General features: G+C 44.3%; 1 protein-coding gene across 1 annotated transcript in view; it reads right to left on the reverse strand.

The window, feature by feature from the left end:
* Positions 1–9,092, reverse strand: part of NETO2 (neuropilin and tolloid like 2) — a 29,621-nt gene extending 20,529 nt beyond the window's left edge. The window contains exon 1 of the mRNA XM_033069385.1: positions 8,780–9,092. Coding sequence (XP_032925276.1) covers positions 8,780–8,813 — 34 coding nt within the window. The 5' untranslated portion in view covers positions 8,814–9,092. The remainder of the gene's footprint in view (positions 1–8,779) is intronic.
* Positions 9,093–12,789: the final 3,697 nt, after the last annotated feature.

Here is a 12,789-nt window from a genome sequence, read left to right on the forward strand (position 1 = left end):
TCCTTGCCCTTTTCATCCTCTTCAGTTTTAATCTCTTACACCTCTTTCTTGCCCTTCTCTGGCAATGCCCATCCTTCTCATGCTCTCAACAACCCTTAAGATGTATTCAGAGTAGCCCAGGTAGCAAACGTTCCAGGGTCTTCCTTTGGCACTGCTTTTATCCTGGGTGCCAGTATGATAAAGAAAATGGTCTGTCTAACGGTTTGGATGAGTGCTGTCCTTATCAGTGTGACATTGCTGGCAAAAAGGTGGAGAGGACTTACCTGTCCTTCCTCAGAGTACTGGGCTGGATTGCCTGAGGTAGTATTGCCTTAAACTGAGTGCATTGGCATGACACAGTATAATATGGGAAAGCAAACAGGCATTTAGAGGCTGAGAACAAGGTCTATCAATACTCAGGATGAAAAGAAAAGGAAAAAATAATCAGTCACTATATTTTTAGACCTTTCAGAGTTTTTCCATTAACCCATTTTTGTGTGCATTTAAAAAACAACAAAGCAATCTTCTAGTGTCCTAAATTCATACTACTTCCTGGAAAAATAATTTCCAATATAAAAGACTGATTTGGAGAGTACAAATCCATAAGAAGGAAGATGTCTAGAGAAGAGATGAATCCTGGAAGCTGGTGCATAGAAAGCCAGTGCTGAACCACTGTCCTGGTACTGCTGCAGGGACACAGTCACATGAGAGACTGAACCACTTTCACCAACCGTCTTGTAGCACTTCCAGAAGGATGAAGAATGATCTTGTTATTTCTAATAAACTGCAATTCAAATAGTTATTATGCAGCTGAATTTACAAGGGACACAGTATTCCTCTGCCCCTTTTTTCCTCTTTTAAAGTCTCTCACAGATCTCGCTGACATGACTGTTCTTCAGTGCAGATGGAAAGGTAAGTCCAGGCTTAGCTCCATAGTCTATTATGGCACAGGAAGCACAAGTAGTGAGTAAAAATGCCACTTGAACATGGCTTGCTGAAGTAAGCAACTGCACACACGGTGCAGGATTGCATTGAATATCAAAGGGATTCAAGGGGAGAGCTGAGTCTTTTGTTTTTACTGGAGGAGTATGGTGAGAATTCTACCAGAGGATCCTAAGCTGGGACACTGGCCTTATGAACTTAGAGATACCTAGGTGACAAATGTAATAAAAGTTAGTGCTTCTGTGAGCTTCCACTTCATGATCTGTACCCTGCAGAAGAGGCCATCATTAAGCCAACAGCATTGCAGACACTGAGGCAGAGATTGAGGAGCTTCTTTTATTCATGAATCTGGTATTTGCTACAGACTTGTATTGCATGAATTATGGTGCACACTTTTGTACCACCATTTAAAGCTCTGATAGTTTTTACCTGTGTGAGCATGAACTATGAATACAGAAAAAGCAGCAAGCTTCTGTCTCTGTTTTTAAAAGAATGGATTTTTCATTTTCTTCACTTCTTTGCATGAAATATTTTAGATCACATAGCCTGCAGACAGCTGTATAAATTTTGAAGACTGAAGACACTAAACATACAATGCAAGTTCTTGCTATTCTGTTGTTGAAGTAGGCTTATGGAATAATGTAAAAGAAGCGTCTGAACTGGTGTAATAAACTCTGCATTGTTTGCAGAAGTCAAATGTTCTTTGTTGGCATTTCTTAATTTTTAAAAAATAAATCTAAGTTAAAAAAGAAAAAAGAAGGCAATTTGTGCATTGGGGTATATATAGAGAAGTTCACAAATGTATGGCTCCTACTTCTCTTTAAAAATGAGAATAACATAGTTAGTTTTGCAGTAAATGAGTGCTCAACTCAATACTGAGAAATCAGCATGTTGCTTAGAAAAACAAGTGCTTTAGGCTGCAAATCTGACATATGCTATACTTTCTGGCAAAATACATTCTTCAGATTTCATGGGATACAGTACAGCTCCCAGCTCCCTATGATATGACTTTCCCCTGCTCTTTCTGCATGCTCTAGGGATCTTCACACAGAAACAACAGACTCGACTTGCTGTGTGGCTCTGAGAGCAGTGTCTGTCTTCAGTGAAGACAATGGGGGAATCTATGCATGCAGAGCAAGCTGAATATCAAACTGGGGAGTACTCACTGAGAGAGTGAAACATTCCACCATTTTAAAAAATAAAGACTTAATCATTTAGAGTATTACACATTCTTAGTATAGAGGTAGCCAGAATCCTAGGGATAAAGATGACAGACTTTGCTCAAAGCAGGATTCATTGGATCTCTGTGCTCTGCGCCTTGGATTAGGCAGCACCTTGTACTCACATAGTCCAGATAGATGGTAATTGGCAACACACAGGTCATGCATGTTGGAACATCTTGCCAGGATGCCTGCTTCTTTCTGGCAGTTACAGCCTAGAGTAACAAATGCTTGATCTTAATTATATACTCTGTTTTGCCTTATGGGAATGGTTCCTTTTCTGCGTATTCTTCTTAAACCTAGCTCCTCATTTGCCCTGTGTGCTAAAATTAGCGTTACTTTCAGCAACCGCTCATCACAGTATTTCAGCTTTTATATCCATTTTTTACTCACGTGTCTAAACATTAATATTAGCTACTAATGTGCTGGGGACATTCATTATTATTATATTCTATCCTATTCTCTGGCCAACATTTATTACTTTTTGGTTGCTTTTAAGGACTCCGATCAAGGATTAGTTGCTGCACAAATTCAAAGTGAGTGATTGACTGGTGGGTGGTCTTGGAAAGAACTTGTGCAATTTAGACAGGCAAAGTGTCCAGACACTTTGGATTTCATGTAATTCTGTGTGGATGGTCACCTCCTTTTCTTCCACAAAGCTTATTAACTGCTTTCAGATTCAAGCCATTTTTAGCTCAGAAACACACACACTAAATTTCAAGGAATGAGATTTTTCTCTCTCTTCCCAGCACCAGCTATGTTTGTTAATAGACAAAAGGAATACTGGATTGCATCTGTTGCTGCCGTATTTAAGGCTAACAATTCTGTTGCTGAGGATGAAAATACACAAGTTTTTGAATCCCAAACATTTTTATAGTTCACAGTCTGTATACATTCCTTGATCTATTGTGGTCTCAACAGAACATTTGCAGATAGGTAAAATGAGTATCAAAGAGCAGTTAAGGTGGCTGCCTACAACTTATCCTATTAACAGCTCCAGTGGTTTCCTCATATTGGAACATGCAGCAGGATTGCCACAGAATAAAGTACAGAGATGAAGGTGTACATCAGGCAAGACATATTTTAGCTGGTTTAAGTCTTACCCAGAGCATGCTAGTGGAGCTGCCAACACATTTTTAATCCTTCTCACAAAAGCTTGATAGCAGAAGTGGGCTTCACCAGCTATTAACAGTGACTCTGGTGCTTCTAAGATCCAAATCTTGTTAGCCATTAGCTGCCAGCAGGATATCTGAATGCACTCAGCTCTATTCTCAGATATAACAGTTTCATCTCACTCCAGCTGTTTCCAGTAGGGATTCCTCTCTTTAAGATTGCCAAAGAAACAAATTGGGACTCAATCTCTGCAGAGAAACCAGGTTAACTGATTCAGGAAGAAGTGCAGTTCTCTTACATCCCTTTGATAAAAATCATCTCCAGAACAATTCATGCTTGGATGGATCTGTGACAGAGTCCCCTCTAGGTTTGTTCAAAACATTTAACATTTCTGATCCTGTCCTCAATTAGAAATGTATGAGCAGCTATGGGGTGCTTCATTTTACCAGTTGCTCCACATCCTGTTACTTATAATCCATCCCTGGGTCTGTCTGCCAGCAAAACTTCTGCCAGAAGAATGATAGCTTTCATTTTTAAAATAGAAACTTTCCTTTTTATATGGAAGACCCTTTTTTTTTCATCTCCAAGCTGTGTGCAGCAAGAGACTGATGAGAAGACTGCATGTGCAAACCATGTTGATGAGGGGTTTCAAAAACCTTATTAAAATATGTACACTGACTTCCAAGTTCAGATGATTTCCCTCTAGCTGACAGAGCTAATCTTGCTGCACATGACTATTCTGAATACATCTTTCCCAGAAATAACTTAGTTCTAGAGAAATTGGATAGTGATACTTTTGACTTAAAAATCAATCAGATTATACTAGTCTTGTTTATATTCTCTTATTTATTGGCAATATACTATATTTTTCAGTGGAAATCTTTTCATGAATGTCTAAGATGAAATTAATATTTTAAGTTCTTTTCTGCTATCTTCTGTCATGTCTGGCAACAATTTATGTACAGTCTACAATTTTTTTCTTTTCCATCTTCTCACTCTCAGTCCCTTAAAAAGGGTCTTAACTTTGTGTTCATCAGTTTTATCACACAATAAAGAAGGAGGTTTTGTGAAATGATTTCTTAACATACTGGCCATCCTTTCTTGCTGCATAGTGGGGTTAGCTTTGTAATAACAGAAAATTGAGTGAAGCACAAAGATAATCTAAAAGAAATGTGGATTTTTTTTTTTCATGACAAGTTACCTGCTGATTTTTGTTGTAAGATTTACACTTCCTCAACCCCATACCTTGCAGTATTTGAGGTGGCAGTTGCCAGTCATATGCTGACATAGGCAGCAAGCTGTTTAAAGATAGCAAGCTGTTTAAGTTGTCCTAGACTATAAGTGCTTCATTAATTAAAAAAACAAATTGGCATGTACAAGGCAGACAAGCAGCAAGCTTTACTGCAGTGTTAGAACCCCAACTTGAATGCAAGACACTAGAATTTGCTTTAGTCCAGATAGGTTATACTCCTAGTGCTGGGGTTTTTTTTGTGTGTAAACTACATGTACCAGAGTATGTGCAATTAGCAGCTCTCTTCATTTCTGCAGTGAATTGTGACTTTCTGACAGGTTCATAAATTATGAATAGCTTATGAAGTTTTACTTCAGGGGTAAATTTTCTGTCTAATCTCTCCCTGTGAATTAAACCTTAAGGAAAATGCTGAAAATCTTAACTTTTTCATTAGATAGGGATACATAATTTAGTAGCTCCTTTAGCTTCAATCCAATGTTATTCTATACTCTGGCTGCAGCCATATACCTGATTTACACACTGAAATTTGCTATTAATATCAATGTAATTGTAACCAACTTGTTCTGTAAAAATTTTAGCACTCACAGACAACTATGTCTTAGGAAAACCAGGGAGTTAATGTATTTGAAGTCATGCTGCAGGGTGGTGCATTGTGAATATGAAGCTTGTATGTGTATTAAGAGCAGGGCATAATACACACCACCAATACTCGCCTTGTTTTTAACACTGCAGCTTTTGGAATCCTGTTCTGCAGTTACTTGAGCAACTTCTGCTGAACTGCTTAGCACTGCAAGCAGTTTGAGGCTTCACTTTTTTTTTCAGTGCAGCAGAAAAGGTGGAAAGTAGATACTGTTTATTAAGTAAAAAATAGTAATTTGACTTCACTTGATGCTGCCTTCATTAGGGTTACTGTAGCTTCTACAGTGTACTTTGCTTTTGGCTTCAATGAACAAATCATGAAACTATTAGGAGATTTTTAAATTACTTTTTTTCTGCTTGTTTTCAGCTTTTTGTGGTATTATTACACCTTTTGGTTTTGGAAACAGGCAGCCATAATTTCTAGTTTTTGTGTGGAAGGAAGCATTACTTCCTAACACTACTTGTTTGTGAGAAATTAACTGTTAAAATCATGCCAAAATGCAAATGAGGAGGCTGAGCAGAATGGCAGGAAGTTAAATCATAGCAGTCCAGATTCTTGCAACCTGATGGAGTTGGAAATAATTCTGTAGTCCACTGGACAGTTGGGAATGCAGCAGTATTTTGTTCTAGCCCTGTCTGCTTGATGAATTATTGGGTCAGAAGCTACAAAATTCTCTCTCTGGCTTTTTCAATTAATCCAATATATTACCTGAAATAGACCAAAACTAAGGTAGAGGAAGGATTTAACTGACAGCTTGTACAGTTTTTTAAAGCAAATAACAGCATATGGAAATGATAGAGGGAGCATATTTGAAGCATGGGAACAAGCTCTTAGCAAACACATTTTGGGGGAATACCAGGTACAAGAAAATTCAATATAGGTATATTGACTTCCTAAGCCTAACAGGGGCATGGCTTTATGATGAAAGCAGCTGCTTTTCTCCCTCATGAAGTGTAGTGTTATGGTGCTTTATTGTTGTAGAGCAGTTGCATTTTGCAAGCTGTGCCATATCAGGGAACGATTCTAGCGTGTTTAAGATGTCATTGAGAACTGAAGGCAGGAGGCAAAGGCTTTGTCTTCCAACAGCCCAAATGCAGCAAGCTCTTGGCCTCCAAGAGGTTACAGACCCCACTGAGAAAGCAGGTGGGCATTGGTTGGGCTCCACTTGAGCAAAAGCTGCAGCCACTGAAATCTCAGGGCTGTCGTGCTTCACCAGCACTGCCACTCACCACTGCTGCCTGGGAGAGCTGGAGGAGAGCAAAGAATCCATGCAGGATGATTGGGACTCAGGATGAGACTTCTAAAAAAGTTCTGCTGAACACTACAGACAGAGACAAATAATTCTGTTATTTAAATAGTCTTTGATATTGATAGCTGAGGAAGAACAGAAGAATAGTTTCTGAACAAGAAATTCCAACTGCCACAAAGTATGATAGGCTCTTTTGTGAGGTAACACAGCCACAAAACAGAATCTGTGGATGACAGAAATGTGCACTCCATGTTAGGAACAGAATACTAAACTATTTCTAAGAAGTATTAAATAAAATACGACTTCTCATGATACACTGAGCTTCATGGTAGTTTGTATGTGGTTTAGCAGAACTCCCCCAGTTCTGCACATGAAGATATTTGTATGGAGAAAAAAAAATACTGCCACTGCAGGTAGGGCTTCCTTGCAGAATTTAAGATGCAATTTGTAAAATATGGACGGTTACTTTGAATTTTATTCCCAGCAGTTTCCTTCTGGAACTAAATCTCTACATCTATCTGCAGGAATATACTTTTTTGTTTCTGATTAGGTGTAATAATGGGACTGTGCCATGACTTCTAGTGAAGCAGAGGTAAAAGGGAGTGTATGATGCTAAATAATGATAGGTTGTTTCTGTAGTCATGGCAAGGGATGCGTTTAGAATACTAACATCTTATTGACTAATGCTTTGTGCAATTTATGGATTATGAATAATACAAAAAACTTCCTGTAGAGGGACTTTTTACCCAGACACTAGTGTGACTATAAAAAAAATATACATGTCTGTTCAGTGGAAAACCTGCACAGTCAATTTTGCAGCAATCACATATTTCTGAAATGTAATTAAAATCTGCATGTATATAAAGTATTTAAGTAATAGATACAAGAGTTGTATTTTATGGTTGTTTTGTTGTGGCTTGTGATATTTAAATATGTTACTTAAAGGAGACAGTAGAAAAAAGAATCTAAATGCTTTGTCTTCCCCACGTAAACCATATGTTCCTATGTTGTGAAAACTCAGTGGATGGTTAACAATGTAGAGACAGACGTTTATTGAGAACAAGCATCTTCTGTCTCTCAGTTATGATGTTCATAAATGAAAAATATTTTTGAAACTCTAAACACAAAAAGTCCTTCATGCCAGGAACATGGGATTTTATGGCCCATGGAAACATTCTGGATTTAAAACAGACTTCTTTACAACTTTCATACTGTGGGAAGACATCAATGTGTACACAAAACAGTTCTCCACTCTGCAGTAATGCCTTGTTGGCTTCAATAATGCATGCAGTCACACCAACACCTCCTAACAGAATAATTTAAAATAATAATAATCTTTTAAAAAAAACAAAACAAAACACCAACATACTGGAATCCCCATCAAGTCTGCTCTTGCTCAAGGAGATAAAGAATGATAGAAATAGTATCTTATGCACAAGGTTAAGTGCCACATCAAGATTCCTTTTCTAACAGAAACCCTTCGCCCATAGCCGAGCTGTATAAATAATAGCACAGACAAAGAAATGCTCGGATGAGGAGCCTTGCTCGGTTGTTTACCTCAGAACAGAAATAAGTTAGAAACAAGATTTAAAAGCCTCAAGAAGAAAAGCACAGGTAAACACCGGTCAGGGTGTAGCTTGTAGCTCGAGTGACCGATTTTATGAAAACCTTACTCAAAATAGATCTTGCTCCCGATAACAAGTGTGATAAGCTGAACTGTGTTGAGCAGCTCGTCAGGAGAGTCCCGAAAGCAAAGAGCATTTTTGCTGTGAAGACGAGCGTAGGATATTGCCGGTGTGTCTCGGGAATATACGGGTCACTGGAGTAGAGTCGCTGCCACTGTGACCCACGTTTGTGCAGGCTGGGACCCCCCGAGCCCGAGCTGTCCCTGACGGTGGGATCTCCCAAACCCGAGGTACCGAGCTGTCCCAGCCGCTCGGACCCCCACAAGCCCGAGGTGTCTCCGCCGCCCACCCGCGCCAGCGGGACCGGGGGCAGCCCGGGATGGGTGCGGGCCCCCGGTCCGGCCCCGAGCTGGGCTCCGGCAGCACCCGCAGCCCCGAGCCGGCGCCGCAGCGCTGGGACTCGCGTGGGGCAGAGCGGGGCCAGAGAGCGGCGGCCGCCGGGCAGGGACGCGGGGCCGTGGGGCGGTGCGATGGGGAGGTGCGGAGCGCCGGCAGCTGCCCGGGGACAGCAGCCCCGGGAACAGCAGCCCCGGCAGCAGCGGGGCGGCCGCCCCTGAACAGCCCCCGCGCCCGCCGCTCCGAAGTTTCCGCCGGCGCAGGGAGAGCGCCGGGGGCAGCGCGGGGCAGCCGAAGGGGCAGCGCCGCCGGGGCTACCGCGGTCCCCGCTCGGCAGGGCGCCGTGCCGCCCGCGGCTCCTACCTTCCAGCACCGAGCAGAGTTTGTGCAGGGCCATTGTCTCCCGGCGGCGGCGGCGATCAGCGGCGCTCCATGGCCGCGGCGGTGCCCCCCGCGAGGGCGCTGTGCCCGCGGCTCCGGCTCGGCCCCCGCCCGCCCGCGGCCATGCCCGGCGCCCCCGCGGGGCGCGCTCAGCCTCCGCCGCCCGAGCGCGGAGCCGCCGCCGCGCTCAGTCCCATCGAGAGCGGGGCGCGGCGGGCTCCGTCGAGGCTGGCCTGCCCCGGGGGGCTCCCCGCGCGGCTCTCGGAGCGCCGCCCGGCAGCTCCCAGCCCGACTGAAGCGGCTGCTGCTAAATGAAGCTCATTTAAGATGTGAGGGGTGTTTGCCTGGATGAGCTGCTTGTACGCATGTGCCCGCCCCCGACGGAGCCCCGCAAGCAGCCACAGCCGCAGCCGGCGGGGCCGCTGTGCTCCTCCCGCTCGGCCGGGCACCGAGGCGGGGGCGACAGCGCTGGGGCAGCAGCCGTTCGTGCCCCGTCCCCACGGGGAGCCGGGGCTGGCCCCGTTGCATTGCCCCGCCTCGGTCCCGCACCTCGGCCCCCCGCCGTGCCTCACGCCCCGGCCCATCCTGCCCCCCGTGTGCCGGGGTTTTCCCGTGAGCGGTGCTGGCTGCCCGGAGAGCGTCCCCCGCGGCCGAGGGGCCGAGCCGTGCGGTGGCTTGGATAAGCCTGAATCCCGGCTGCCCGGCTTTGTTTGGGATCTGAGAGGGTTCCGATGGGGTAAAAGGGACACGATGGTCTTGGTCTTCCGTAGCTCCCCTTCGCCCTCTCGCTGGTGGCAGGGAGCCCGCGCGGCTCCGGTAGTGCGGCGTGCCCGCTGCCTGCCTGGCTGCAGTGTGCTGCCTGCAGCTCCGGCGCCGGGGAGAGCCCATCACACGCTATTGTGCGGCTGTTGTTTGACAGGAGTGACAGTTAAAATGGAGCTATTACTTTACAAGAAGTTAATAAAAAGGCGCACTTAGCCTGCTGCCTGCCCTGGCTCCCGTCCCTCTGGTTATCCATCACACTGAGTTAGCTTAGAGGGAAGATGTTACTTCGGGAAAGGGCCTGAGGTGGAGGCAGGTGGCGATGTCGGGGAAGGACAGGGAGGGAGAGGCCCCGGCCAGCAGATCCCGCCGCGGGGACTCCTGTCCTGCCAGAGCCCTCCGAGCTGCCGGGGTCATGAGGGCAGAGCCGCGGCCGTGCCGGACAGCTGGGGACTCCGTGTAAAACGATAGCGACACGGCAGTCCTTGGAGATGCTTTCACATCTCTCATAGGCAACGCGGGTTGAAGAATCGCTGGGCATTTCCTACAGGATGTCTCCTCCCGGGAACTGCCGATTAGGCGAGGCTGAGATCTTTCGCTCAGGCTCCAGAAGTGTTGAAACGCGGAGGTGTTTAGATCGTGCGTGTTGCACAGCTCTGCGCAGGAGCTGCCGCGGGGGGGCCGTGCCCGGGAGCTGCCCCGGCCCCGCTGCCGGGACGGAACAGGTCGCGGTCTCCATCCCAGTCCTGCGCAGCGATGCACGGCCGCACCTCCAGGTGCTCCACACCAACTCCGCTGTCCGAGCGCAGGCACTTTGTGGAAGCAACTTGGAACCAACCCACTAACTAGACCCAATAGATTTTGCAGGCTGTACATTATATGCGTAATTTCCACTTGCGAGTCCGTCTGCTTAGGAGTAGCTCAGTGCAGTGTCTAACACGAGCGTGCGAGGTGAAGCTCTGATTTCCTTGCAGTTTGGTGCTGTGTATTTGAATGTTAAATTCTTTCTACAATGTTCAAAGGTCAGCCTATCCTGTTAGAAAAGGTCATTGTCTTGCTTCAGATTATCTGTTAAATATTTCAGGCGCTTCAAGTCAGTGTGATTGTCAGCGAGGGCGAATTCAATGGAGAAGGAGCAGAGAGCAGCGGGGGGAGCGGGCGCGGGGCCCCGCGGGGCAGCGGGCCGGGGGGGCAGCTCCTCCCGGCCACCCGGTGAGACCTCGCAGCAAAGGTCCTGAGCTTTTCTGGGAATTAAAGATCCATTTCAGTGTTGCAAGAAGCTTCATGAAGTATTAAGCTTGATGGTCTGGCAAAATCCCAAGTTACATAATTATATTATTCTACTTACTTGAATTGTCCTTTCAATTTCAAATAGAGATGATACAGTCCTCCTCCAAGCGTAGTTTTTCCATGAATCGTGAAGTAGCTGCTACATTCCAGCAGTGGACAAAGCGATTCCTCTGTTCCCCTCTCAACCATGTATTTATACATGGTCTATACATGTGTAATGGAATGGTAAGTTCTATAGTGGAAACTCCTATGCATAAAGAAGTCCTCAATACGTGTTATCTACTTAGCATTATTTTCTTTACTAACAAAAATGTTTACTGTATTAACGCTAGAAAATATCCAAGACTACTGTATCTGGGCATCATTCATAATTTTTTTATCCTCTCTGCAAGTACATAATTAAAATCTGACTGTGCTGTTGTGCAGATTGTTAGGAAACAGGGGGTTGCCTGCTTTTTAAAATTTTTTTTGAATGCACAGCATAGCTGATGCCAGAATTTGACTTGAATATTTTTATTACTCATGATATAAGAAATGAGAACTGGCCCAATTCTTAAATCTCAGGCTGAATTTGCATTCAAGAGAACTATTTGTGGTCAATTGTCTCTCACCAAAGAGACTGAGAAAACCCTTGTAATGCCATGTGCTCAGTACAAGTTTGGGTAGTAATTGCAAAGACCCAATCTGCTACAGTCAATTGAACTGAAGAGCTGAACTTCTGGTTTGTCCATTAGAGGGTTGAACAGAGCTATTGCACACTTGGGGAAGTGAGCAGCTTTTCCATCCTGTTCTCTTTGCAGGGCTGTGTCAAGCTGTCAGTGCAGGAGAGGAAGGGAGTAGTATCAACTTGTAGATTTGGGGCACATTTTGGCTCCGTTTACTGCTGCTTTCAGAGACATTTCTCCTGTGGACATCCCTGTTGCTTTGTTTTGCTGGAGTTCTTGTTACAGACTTTCACTAGTGACAGGCCTGAAGAGGCTTTCAGTTCCTGTCTTCTGAGCCTGCAGAGTGCAGGTTTCCAGGGAGGAAAACTCTCTGCCCCTGGGTCAAATCAGCAGTAAGCTTGCCTTAATTAAGCTTGAGTTTGAGAGTCAAGAAGGGCTGAAGACCTTACCTGTCCAAAGGTTTTGGGCAGCCAGCTGTGTATTGTTCTGATGCTCTATCAAGTCCTCATGATCATTTTTGAGTAGCAGTAGTTCAGGGAAGGCAGTGGGACTCATTCTGATGTAGGTAAACACCTGCATGAGCAGCTGATGAATGAGTCAGTCACAACAGTGCTCTGCTGCAGCTAAAGGCTTACATTTGTATTATTAGAACTGGCTTTGCCTCCTCCTTAAGACTTCATTTGATTTGCTGTTCTGTGAGAAGTTTTAACTTTACCTAAAATATTTTCTGCTCTTGAGTAGCAAAGTGTACAATCCAAACAGCCTTAGACCAGCAGCTATTTGGACACTGCTTTTAAAAGAGGTTGCAAAAATACAGATGTCAACAGTGAATAATTGTGAAATGAGATGAGGAGTTATAACTGTTCTGGTACCTGGTTTTGTCAGTACAATTTAGGTGCCTTTGATATATCCTAATTTCATTATATAATTTCTATAATTAGAAAATTACAGAAAGTTCAAGTGCCTCAGTATTGTATTCTAATACAATTGTAATTGTATTACAATATGTAATACATAATCATATATAAATGTGCACAGTTGGATTTGTAATTTACTGCTGACTAATGAACACTGCAAACTTTTGAATAGTCAGGAGGACAACTCATAGCCTTCAGAAAGCTTACAGTGCACTTCTCTATTTGGTAGGCAATATAATTAAATCTGACTGTAAAATATACCTACAGACTTTTTTAGCTAAGGTTAAAAAATTCATTAATTTCAAAATTAGGTTATAATTATTATGGATTGTATCATAGATGGGATCACATTTTTCAC

This window comes from Catharus ustulatus, chromosome 11 (genome assembly GCF_009819885.2).
Source record: "Catharus ustulatus isolate bCatUst1 chromosome 11, bCatUst1.pri.v2, whole genome shotgun sequence".
Taxonomy (NCBI): domain Eukaryota; kingdom Metazoa; phylum Chordata; class Aves; order Passeriformes; family Turdidae; genus Catharus; species Catharus ustulatus.